Source organism: Dipodomys merriami, unplaced genomic scaffold (genome assembly GCF_024711535.1).
Source record: "Dipodomys merriami isolate MVZ:Mamm:240054 unplaced genomic scaffold, mDipMer1.0.p SCAF_5, whole genome shotgun sequence".
Classification (NCBI taxonomy): domain Eukaryota; kingdom Metazoa; phylum Chordata; class Mammalia; order Rodentia; family Heteromyidae; genus Dipodomys; species Dipodomys merriami.
This window is the reverse complement of record NW_027206068.1, coordinates 71111026-71123168: the sequence shown is the minus strand read 5'-3', so window position 1 is coordinate 71123168 and position 12143 is coordinate 71111026. Positions and strand designations below refer to the sequence as shown.

At 44.1% G+C, this 12143-nt stretch overlaps 1 protein-coding gene across 5 annotated transcripts in view; it reads left to right on the top strand.

Moving 5' to 3' along the window:
• Positions 1–12143, top strand: part of LOC138809888 (TRPM8 channel-associated factor 1) — a 36274-nt gene that overhangs the window by 15007 nt on the left and 9124 nt on the right. For all 5 annotated transcript variants that reach the window (XM_069996953.1, XM_069996949.1, XM_069996951.1 and 2 more), the window contains exons 2-5: positions 2693–3326; positions 9176–10170; positions 10412–10509; positions 11601–11814. In XM_069996953.1, the coding sequence (XP_069853054.1) occupies positions 2707–3326; positions 9176–10170; positions 10412–10509; positions 11601–11814 (1927 nt within the window). In that variant the 5' untranslated portion in view covers positions 2693–2706. The remainder of the gene's footprint in view (positions 1–2692; positions 3327–9175; positions 10171–10411; positions 10510–11600; positions 11815–12143) is intronic.

The following is a 12143-nucleotide window of genomic DNA, read 5'->3' as shown; positions in this document are numbered from 1 at the left end:
AGAATCCTTGTGCTTGCGTCCTGCATGCTGCCACTCTTCACTGCCACTCTTTAACTTACTACCGGTTGCTTTTAAAAGAGGACAGACTTTCTCAGTCCTTCCTTACATTGTGACAAGGTCCCTGTAGTCGATCCTCCATTAGATACCATTAGCCACTTTTATCTTCCTTACTCTCTTCTCTCTGTCCGCATGTTCATCTCTTTGATGAAATAATATTATTTCCCACTGCCAGACTAGTGATGCTGAACATTCTTTCAGAGATGTGTTCATTTAAATTTCCTCGTCTCTTAGAAGAATAATTTCCATAGCTAGAAAGGTGGAAGAGGGAAGGGAAAGGAAAGAGGATCCTCTGAAATAAGAACGGGGCCTGATCCTAGGAGCTCCGCCAGCTGGAAGCGAAGAGGGAAGGATGGAGTGAGAAATAAAGCTAGAAACTTGAAGGAGCTGCCTACTCTGAAGACCTCACAGATCAGGAGGACCAAGTCAGGTTTTTTTCCCCTGTGGACACAGTTAAAGCCCTGTGGAGCTTTTCTTCCAGAGCAGTAGTATAAATAGAGATTAAGAACAGACCCCACGGACTTGGAGACTGGATTAGTTTAGTCCAGACATGAATCATGTTTAACGACCTAAAGCCAGGTGGATGGCGGTGTAATTGGAAATTGTGAACAAGGATATCGACAGGACTGGTGACCAGCTGAGTGTGGGAAGAATAGAAGAAAGAGACATTCTGTAACTTTGCACAATTCTCTGTCCTGGTAATTTGTGGTGTCTAGGAGGGGCAGAGAAGGAGGGCAAGCTTCTGAATAACCAGTTGTTGGCTCAGTAGTCTTTGAAGGGGGATAGGATACCGGTGCTTATATTTAACTGCCAGAAGCATCTAGCTTGTGCAGTTTATCTTGGAAGAACTATTTTGAAGATAGTCCAGTTAAGACTTCATTAGTTTTTAAAGAAGTCTTTGATGACCACATAATGACTAATGTGTTCATTTACTGGGATCTTGAGTTTATGGGTTACCTCAAGACCGAGATTTTTCTATGGTCTGTAGATGACACATTTTCTATGCCAAGGACTTTGTCAAGGACATACCAAGATACTTGAGGAATAAATATAATAATCATTAGTACTAGTACTAACATGAGACTTAACATCAGCATCAAAATAGGAAAATTGTAAAATTACAATCAATAAATGCAGAACTCAGTGTTTATAAAGCCTAACATTGGGTCAGATTTCTTTTTTCACTTTGTAAAAATTCCCTATTAACTTACAACTTAAATGGTTTACGCTGTTTGTTCATTTACTGTGGTTCTGAGGGTTGATTGTAGGGCTTCTTGCTTGCTAAGCAAGTGCTGAAACCACTTGAGCCATGTCCTTCAGTCCTAAAGAATTTGCTCTTAGAGTTAAGTGTAAGCATTTGTGGGAATGTCTCTATACAAACAATTGAATGCTGATGAGAGATCTTGAAACATCCTTGAAAAGGAGCTTGTGGTTAAGAAACGAAGACAGTTGTGAGGTCACATCAGGAGACAGAGGTGCCTTCCTCAGCTGCATCCTAGATAGTAAGAAGCGACCATCCTCTCCTAACTTAGTCTCTGCTCGTTGTTATGTGGATTCAAGCCACAGACAGCTTTTACCTTCCTCCTACTCAACCTCTGATTCTCTGAGACGGGGGTAGGCTGTTTAGACTATAATTCCAAGAGCTCCAAGCTGAGATTTAAAAGACCAGTGTTCACAAGAGAGGATGATAGAAGGGGTGACATCCATCAAGAAGCAGTATACTCATAAATTGACAACGGTGAGACCCCTGGGTACAACTACTAAAAGATAATTTGAAAGAAGATAAATAAATAATAGCGAAAATGAAATATAAATAAAATGTTGATCTTGGGGGTTGGAGATATGGTTCAAGTGACAGAGTGTCTTCCTAGCAAGTGCAGGGCTGTAAATTGCAATGCCAATACCAGTTCCACCCAGTGGAATGGGTGTGAGGAGGGCAGCTTGCTGCATGCTATAGTAGTTTCTAGAGGCTCTCATATCAAATGACCCCCAATAGAGTAATTTAAATCACAGCATTTTATTCAAGTCAGCACTGGGGGCATTTCAAAATCCAGGTCTCAGTTGTGCTGGTTGGTTCCTTCTGGGATGTTGGAGGTAGAATATATTGCCTTAGTCTTTGCTTCTGGTTTTTGCCAACAATCCGTGGAATTCCTTGGCTTGTAGATGTAGCATTCTAAGTCTCTGCCTCCATCTTCTAACAACAATTTCTCCTTGAGTTCCTATGTCTCTCTATGTCCAAATGGCCTCTCATCAGTCATCAGCTGAGAGCTGTGAGCTCATCTTAACTTGATTACATCTGCAGAGACCTTCCTTCTAAATACAGTCACATTCTCAGATGCTAAGGATTAGGATTTCACAATATTTCCTTGGGAGACATAATCTCACCTTCATTCCTCCCTTGTTTGGTTGGTTCTCTGTCAGGGAAAATATCATACTAACTTTAACCACTGAAAGTTTAAAAGGCAGGGGGGAGCACTCTGGGATTGTAGCCACTGACGCTGCGATTTGATTGAGTGCAATGTCAGTCTTCTTCAGAAGCTTGCCCAAGTAGTGGAAGAACAAACTACTCTATTTTGTTGTTGTTTGCTTACCTTTCTTGACCGAGTTGAATTCTTGCTTTCCTTTTTCTGTGCAGACCCAAACAGAGCCATGGCGACTCCTTCGGCTGCCTTTGAGGCCCTTATGAATGGAGTGACAAGCTGGGATCTTCCTGAAGATGCCATCCCTTGTGAACTGCTTCTAATTGGAGAGGCCTCATTTCCTGTCATGGTGAACGACATGGGCCAGGTGCTCATTGCTGCCTCCTCCTACGGTCGAGGCCGCCTGGTGGTGGTATCCCATGAGGACTACTTGGCCGAAACCCAGCTCACTCCCTTTCTCATCAATGCTGTGGGGTGGCTTCGTTCCTCCCCTGGGGCCCCCATTGGTATACACCCATCTGTGGCACCTTTGGTCAAAATCCTGGAGGGCGCTGGAGTAGAGTCAAAGATTGAACCGGAAGTGAATGACTCCCTGGGGGTTTACTGCATCGATGCCTACAATGAAACCATGACTGAAAAGCTGGTCCAGTTCATGAAGCGTGGAGGAGGCTTGCTCATGGGAGGCCAAGCCTGGGACTGGGCCAACCAGGGTGAAGATGAAAGAGTTCTGTTCACCTTTCCGGGGAACCTGGTCACCAGTGTGGCTGGCGTGTACTTCACCGACAACAAAGGAGACACAAGTTTCTTCAAAGTCTCCAAGAAGATGCCCAAAATCCCAGTCTTAGTTAGGTGAGTACCCCAGAAGCTAAATTCTTCCAGCGCTGTGGGTAAACTTTTGCATATTAAGCAAGATGTGGTTAGGATAGGAAGAAAAACAACAGACAGTTCACAAGTTGAAATAGAAAAAAATAGGTGGTACAAGTTATATGTGCTAAATCTAGGAGCTCTCTCTCTAGAAGCAAGAGATCATGCTGGCAAACGAAGGAGGCAGATGATGGCTAAGAGACAGACTGCTCTGCAGTTCTCTTTGAGAACACTGCCCAGTCTTGTTTTGTTTACATACAGTGCTGTCCATGTAACAGATCAATAGGTGCTCAGTCAACATTCGTTAGATGTCTATAATTGGAGGGATAAATGAGTGATTAAAAGCTAGAGCAGTCCCCAAAGCAGAAAAAAATATACCAGGCCACTCCCTACTGTATACTAAAATTCTGTTTCCTTGGAATGAAGAACACTAATATCGGACTGAAGAGGCAAGGAAAGTGGGACTGGGTGAGGAAGATGCGCAGTGTAAGTCAAAGCTATGGGGAATGAGATAGAAATTCTTATCGTGAAATTTGAGGCAAATCACCCAGAATAGCTCATGACTCTGTCTTTTGAATAAGAAGACACTTCCTGGTTTTAACCCAAATACCAGGCATCTGTGAAGGAGTTCAAACTCTTCTGTTTATTCATCCATTTACTGTGTATATTTTATACCCTAGATATTTTTTTTATTTCAAGAATATTATTAGCAGGAAATAAGAGGCATGGAAGGATGGGAGGAGGTGACTTTGATCTAGATGCATTGTACTCATCAATTCACCTGTTGGATTGAATTTCCTTTGTACAGCTACTGAAAGATATTTTTTTACTTAAAAGAAGGAGATATCTCTGTAGGGCTTATTCCAAGACCCTCATTGGATACCTGAAATTATGCATAGTACCAAAGAAACCTTACGTATATTACATCATTGTAAAAAGTATAATTCATAAATTAGGTACCATAAAAAAAACAGTAACTAACTACAAAATAGAACAGTTATGCTCTAATAAAAGGTATGTAATGAGATCTCTCTCACACACAGTATCTTACTGTAAAGTACTTATGGCTCTATGACAAGGCGACATTAGGTGACTGCTGTAGGCACTGTCATGTAGCATTAGATCACTATTAGGTAAGGCTCACTTGAACACGAATACTGCCATACCACCACAGTCATTCCGGTGACTAAGATGGCTACAGAGGGACCAAGGATGGGTAGAGTACACAGTGTGGACACCCTGGACAGAGGAATGATTAATGTTCACCATATAGTAAGCATAAGAGTTCATTTCACACTACTCAGAATATGCACTATTTAAAATCTATGAATCATTTATTTGTGGAATTTTCCTTTTAATACTTTGAACCACAACTGACGACAGGCAACCAAACGTGCAGAAAATGAAACTGTAAATAAAGCAAACGTGGGTATGTATTTGCTAGAACTCTAACTAATAGACACAGGAGCCAAATTACTATAATATTAGCCAGACCAGCAAACTGGATGATATCGTCATTATTGATTTCTTTTAGAATTCTTACTTGCTAGATGTTAAATCTTCAGGTATTATATCCTTCCTTATGTTTTATTTTTTGTATTGTTTTATTTATACCCTTAACACATCTCTCAGAAGGATGACTTCTTTAAATTTTTTATTATCTTTAAGTAGTTGTACAGAGCAGGTGCCCTATAACCAAGCAGTTTATGGATAAATGCATCTTGACTAGTGTCACCTCTTCAACATTCTCACCCCCTTCGACTTATCCCTTCCCTTTTCTTAATTTTGTGGTGTATACACCCTTCATTTGTCTACCCTTCTCCCCTCAGTTCCACCTCCCACTTCTTGCAGGTACCCATTTCCTGGTGTTGATTATGTTGGCCTTTGACCTAGTCTAGCTTTCCAGAGTCTATTACACTTCAGTTAATTCATTTGTAACCGTTTGCATACCGTCCAATGTGTTTTCTTATAGATTTATAAGTATATTCTAGCTACCACAAGTGAAGAAAGCCATGTAACCTTTGCTCCTCTGGGCCTGGCTTACTTCACTTAATATAATTTTTTTCCAAGCCATTCCATTCCCTTACAAATGGTACAAAATTATTCTTTGTCATAAATAAATAAAATTCCATTGTGAATATAATCACCACATTTTTCTTGATCCATTTGTCCATTTAGGGGCATTTGGGCTAGAGTGGCCACTATAAAAAAAAAAAAAGTGCTGGCGAGAATTCAGCCAAAAGGGAATATAAGATTGTTCAACCACTCTGGAAAGCATTATGGAAGTTCCTCAAAAAAATTAATTATAGGGGCTGGGAAGGTGGCTTTAGTGGTAGAGTGCTTGCCTTGCATGTATGAGACCCTGGGTTCCATTCCTCAGCACCATGTAAGCAGAAAAAGCCAGAAGTGGTGCTGTGGCTCAAGTGGTAGAGCGCTAGCCTTTAGCTGAAGAGCTGAGAGACAGTCCCCAGGCCCAGAGTTCAGGCCCCATAACCGACAAAAAGATAAAATAAAAAATAAATAAATCTAGAACTACCCTATGACCCAGGAATGCCACTCCTGGGCATTTTTCCAATAGAACACAAACAATGACAGTAAAGCTATCATCACAGCCATGTTCATTGTAGCACTATGCACCATAGCCAAGAAGAATGACTTTTGCCCAATTTTCCACTTAATTTATTCACAGTCTTTAGCTACGCCGACTTCTTTTTCTTTTTTCTTTTTTTTTTTTTTTTGGGTCCGGCCATGGGGCCTGAACTCTGGGCCTGGGCGCTGCCCCTCAGCTCTTCAGCTCAAGGCTAGTGCTCTACCACTTGAGCCACAGCGCCACTTCCGGCTTTTTTCTTTTTGCTTATGTGGTGCTGAGGAATCGAACCCAGGGCCTCGAGCATGCAAGGCAAGAGCTCTACCACTGAGCCACCTTCCCAGCCCCCCAAGACTTTTCTTCCCGTGTTAAAACTGAAATGATCCGTTTGACAATCCCATCATTATTCTTTCCATTAGTGAGTTTTTATAGCAGCGTGCCCCTCTCTTCCTCCACCTTTTTTTTTTTTTGAGGGAGATGTAATATGTCTTCTTAAACTCACTAGTGCCTAGGCATACATACTTAGGACTTTTGCTATTTCCTTGGAAGTTGGTTATTTCTTTTTTTCTCCTTCTTTCTTTTTTTTCTTTTTTTCTTTCTTTTTTGTTTTTTGGTCGGTCGTGGGGCTTGAACTCTGGGCTTGGCCGTTGTCCTTGCACTCTTTAGCTCAAGGTGAGCGCTCTACTGCTTGGGCCACAGCGCCACTTCCAGTTTTCTAGTGGTTTATTGGAGATAAGAGTCTCACGGACTTTCCTGCCCAGGCTGGCTTTGAACCTTGATCCTTAGATCTCAGCCTCCTGAGTAGCTAGGATTACAGGCGTGATCTACTGGCACCCGGCTGGAAGTTGGTTATTTCTTTTGCCTAGTTTCATACTTCTCTTTCATGCTACTAGTTCCCATCGGACATAGTTTGGCGACTCATTATTATTTAAATTAGAAATTACATTGAAATTCTAGATAGATCATTACTGGTTTCTGCAGTGTATTTTCCAGGACAAATGATTATCCTAGTCCTTTTGTTTCCTTAGTTTTCTTTTCATACACATTCAGTCCAGGATTCTTTTGTTCCAGTGGATTACTGATATATATAGTTCCATTTCATTTTACAATATAAAAGTACCCACCATTCGAGTTTGCAGATTGTGCTCTTTTCAAAATCCAGTGCTATGATGGAGTTCTATTACTACTACTACTACTACTACTACTACTACTACTACTACTACTACTACTATTATTATCTCGTAAGTAGTTATACAAAGGGCTGTCAATTCAACAAATCAGTTATGGTTATAATGCATGTTGATCAATGTCACTCCTTCCATCTTTCTCTCCCATCTGTCCTGGTAGATTTCTTTTAAAATGACTTTTGTTTTATTTCAGACAAGGGTGAGAAAGAGAAGTCATATTTGATTGCTTTCTTTTGCAACTTATGAAATTATTAGTTAGCTCCTCCACTTCCAACAGCCGGGATGTTGGAACTAACAGACAGATGTCCCTGAAAATAGCCCCTGGGCTGACCAGGAACTCAGATAGTTTTGTTTTTTAGATGTAGGCCTGGCAACTGTCTTATCTAGTCACACCAAGCTAGTTCAGAAATCCTGACATTTGCCGATGGGTTCATTTGAAGCACAATAATCAACCATCTTTGTTTGCTGGCTTCATTGGTGAAAATTTTTTTTTAAAAAAGGTTAAAAAATGTAAAGTACCGTAATCAAAAAATCAACAAAGGAGGGGGTGGGGAAAGCAAAATAACAACAACAAAAAAATCCTCTTGTTTCCACTTATCTGTTTGGGGGAGGGTAAGAGAGGGCACAGAAATGGTGGGACAAAAGGTGAACACGTAGCCATGATACTAGACACTGTTGAAAATGAACTATACAACTCTTAGGGCAGGAGTGCTGGGAGAAAATAAGGGAAGAGGTGTCAAGATTTAAAAAGATACATATTCGTTACCTGCTCTATGTAACTATAACCCCTCTGTAAATCACCTTTACAATAAAAATAAATTTAAAAATAAGAAAAATAAATGTAAAGTACTAAACATTTTAAAATCTCATTGTTAGAATCATCAAATTAGATTGTCCAAGACAAAACCAGGTCATTCAATCTGCCTGGCCTGGTGGCCAGTGACTTCTTGGTATCTTTAAGCCGCTGATCTTGGACACAGGATTATCATCACAGAGATGTTTGGTGAGCGTGCAATCAAAGCAGAAGAACTAGTTGAATGATTTTAGTGGCTAATACTTCAGGGACAGGGACAGTTGGCTCCAAACTGTAGAGCAATGCCTTTCTCTTCAGGGAAGGGTCTGCTGGGAAGCCCACCCACTTCCCTGTCAGTTAGTGAGAGCTGGGCCAGCCCCAGAAGCTCAGAACAAATACTACAGATGTGTTGTCTACATGTTCCTGCAGGTTTGGGAGTTTCTTTAAAAGCTGTCTTCTGACCACATCATTGCCACAGCTCTGTACCTAACAAAAATGGCAGAAGTGGGTCTGAAATCTCAGGCTTATGAGAGCTGACTCTATCCCCAGTCATCCTGCTAGGTATTCAGGGTCATATCACCAGTTGGGACTTGTGGGTATGCTGAGGCCCTCCAGGGATAGGTTAGTAACCCACGCAAAATAGACACATGATGCTGAGCAAACTCTCCTCCCCCCTTCCGCCCCCAACACAGGAATTCTTCTCTCCTGTGGCAGCCAAAGAATGAGTGGAGTTCTAGATATAATCAGTCCTCTTGGGTCAGGTTGCCAGAGGTTCTCACTGGAATTGAGGCCAGTCAGCTCTCTTGATCCTCTCCTTAGATAATAACTGAGCTGTCCTTAAACTTTGTCGAAAATTAGCTGTATGAAGTTGCTAAGAGACTCCTTATCAAAATAAAAGCACACTTTCCTATTCAGTGCTTTCACTGATGTTCGAAAGACTTGAAATATTTTTTTAATGAACTAAAATCTAGACTCTTTCAAATAAAGTACTCGGTACACAGGACAGGATCTCTTTTGCAATGTCCTTTGGAGAACTTAGGCAGAGCAGAATTCATATGAGACCGTAGAACCTCCCTCCAACAGAATTTCCATGCCCAGGGAGTTCAGATCTATCCAGTCTGTTCTCCCAGCTCTCCTGTAAGAGCTAAAAAGGGGATTGGTAAGAGCAGATGATCTAAAGGCCTTGCTGTGTACCAGGTGCTGGCCTAGGGGCTTTGTGTAGGGACCACGCATGCCTCTAACACGGAATGCTTGTGTCTTTTTGCAGTTGTGAAGACGACCTCTCTGAGGACAGAGACGAGCTGCTGCATGGCATTTCAGAGCTGGACATCAGCAATTCAGACTGTTTCCCATCTCAGCTGCTAGTGCATGGGGCTTTGGCTTTTCCTCTGGGGTTAGATTCCTACCACGGCTGTGTGATAGCGGCTGCCCGCTATGGCCGGGGCCGGGTGGTGGTGACTGGTCATAAGGTTCTGTTCACGGTGGGGAAGCTAGGCCCCTTTCTGCTCAATGCTGTCCGCTGGCTGGACGGGGGCCGCAGAGGCAAGATCGTAGTGCAGACAGAGCTGAGAACACTGAGCGGTCTGCTAGCCGTAGGGGGCATAGACACCAGCATCGAGCCCAATCTAACCAGCGATGCCAGTGTCTATTGCTTTGAACCTATGAGTGATATCGGGGTCAAGGAGCTGCAGGAGTTTGTGGCAGAGGGCGGAGGGCTCTTCGTTGGTGCCCAGGCCTGGTGGTGGGCCTTCAAAAACCCAGGGGTGTCCCCCCTGGCTCGATTCCCAGGAAATTTGCTCCTCAACCCCTTTGGCATCAGCATTACAAGCCAAAGCCTCAACCCGGGCCCCTTCCGTACCCCTAAAGCAGGGATAAGGACCTACCACTTCCGCTCTACCCTGGCTGAGTTCCAGGTTATAATGGGCAGAAAGAGAGGGAATGTGGAGAAAGGCTGGCTGGCGAAGCTGGGCCCCGACGGCGCGGCATTCCTCCAGATCCCCGCAGAAGAGATCCCTGCCTACATGTCAGTGCACCGGCTCCTGAGGAAGCTGCTGAGCCGCTATCGGCTCCCCGTGGCCACCCGAGAGAACCCTGTGATCAATGACTGCTGCCGAGGGGCCATGCTCTCCCTGGCCACAGGTCTGGCCCACTCTGGAAGTGACCTCTCGCTGCTCGTCCCAGAAATTGAAGACATCTACAGCAGCGCCTACATGCGCCCCTCAGAAGCTCCCATCACCGTGGAGGTCAACTGCACCAATCCAGGTATGGAAGGAGGGCGTGAGCTCAGGGTCGGGAGAAGCTCTGGGGAGAGGATGTGACTACCAGAAAGCCCCTGGCTGTCCTTGGCTGTGCACTTTCAAGAGAGCAAGGGCCGGGGCTGTGGGTGCTCTTAGAAGAGATCAAACAGGGCAGCGTGGATGGGAAGAGGTTTGCAGTCCTCAGGAAGGGCTGTAGATGTTACATGGGGGTGTTATAAAGTCTGTCCTTCCTGTACTTTGGGCAGGCACCCGATACTGCTGGATGAGCACGGGTCTCTACATACCTGGAAGACAAATTATAGAAGTCTCATTACCCGAAGCCGCTGCCTCTGCTGATCTGAAGGTGAGGCCACACCCCTCTCCCGCGAGGTGACTGGGAAGGGAAAATCCCAGTGCTCTCTCCTTCCCACTTAGCATCTTACTTTGTCCTCATCCAACCCCATGGGCAATACAAGGCAGGTATTGTTACCCTTATTAAGGAAGAGACAACTACCTTCCAGAAAAGCAAGATGAATAGAGCTGATACATGTCAGAGCCCAGAACTCAAACCAATTTCATCCTCTTCAGCATTTTGCTTTTAACTTACATTACAGAGTCAAGGGCTAAGAGAGATAGCAAAAGGAAGGTCCGCTATTCTTCTACTGAGATTCAATTCATCTTAGCTCACTTTTCCTCTTCAGGAACACTTCCCATTGTAGCACAAGCGCCTTCCTGACTGATGTCTGTTCTTCACCACATTCAGGACCGTTTCTTAGTTGTTCAGGTCCACACTCTTCTCTGCCACTTCCACACATGCACACCCTATTTGCAAAATTCATCTGCCATCCTGTTCTGTCCCCCAACAGTGGGGCCATTGTAAAGGTAAGGGCCAATGCTGTGCCCTGTTTTGCATCACTTCTGCCATTTATTTAACTTAAACTTGAGGAAAACAGTCCCAAACTACCTAATACAGGAGTCCTTCTCCCTTCTCCAGAAAGAAGGCCTTGAGAAGGTGCGGAATTGAATCCACCCTCTGCTCTATCATCTGGATCACACTGCCTCGTGCCTGATTAGCAAAGTTCAGGGCCGCCTCTGTCCCCTTCCAGTGCCAGGATCACCACAGTGGAACAAGCAACCTAGGATTCTGTCTGATGCGAAGTCACTGGTTCTCAGAATGAGCCTTTAGGGCTGTATCATACCTCAGAGCACCATGCCCACATCCTCAGATGACCCATTGTGGAGCCGTGTGACTCTCTGGGAGAATCCATGACCTTGAGGAATGCCACAATTCCTGTTTATTTCACATTCTCTCACAGGTCTCATCCATGGTGTCATGATGTCATGGCCTAATGACCCTTCCTAAGCCCCTACTTCCTGGGCTTCCTTCTCCCCCCCCCTTTACTTTATTCCCCCCCCCATACCCTGTGGTGACTCTGAGGGGGATTTCTCTTCCAGATACAGATTGGCTGCCACACAGATGACCTGACCAGAGCCAGCAAGCTGTTCCGAGGCCCACTCGTGATTAACCGGTGCTGCCTGGACAAGCCCACAAAATCAATCACCTGTCTCTGGGGTGGCCTGCTATACATCATCGTGCCTCAGAGCAGCAAACTGGGTTCTGTGCCCATCACCATTAAGGGGGCTGTACATGCTCCATATTACAAACTGGGTGAGTGAAAGCTGTGGGGAAGAGCTGGGAATGTCACATTCACTGGGACTGTTTAGAGAAAAATGTAAACTGGTGGAAGACAGGAGGGTGGCTTCCTCAGATGTAGCACTGGGGCCAAGAAGAAAAGACTGAACGTCATGACACACGCCTGATCATGTTTCCAGGCCAGATGGGGCAAAAGCATGAGACCTTATCTGAAAAACAAAAATTAAAAGCAAAAGGATTGGGGACATGGCCCAAGTGGTAGAGGCCCTAAGTCCAATCCCCAGTGCCACAAAACATGAATATGTGTATATGCATATGTTTGTATATATGTGTTTATCTTCATG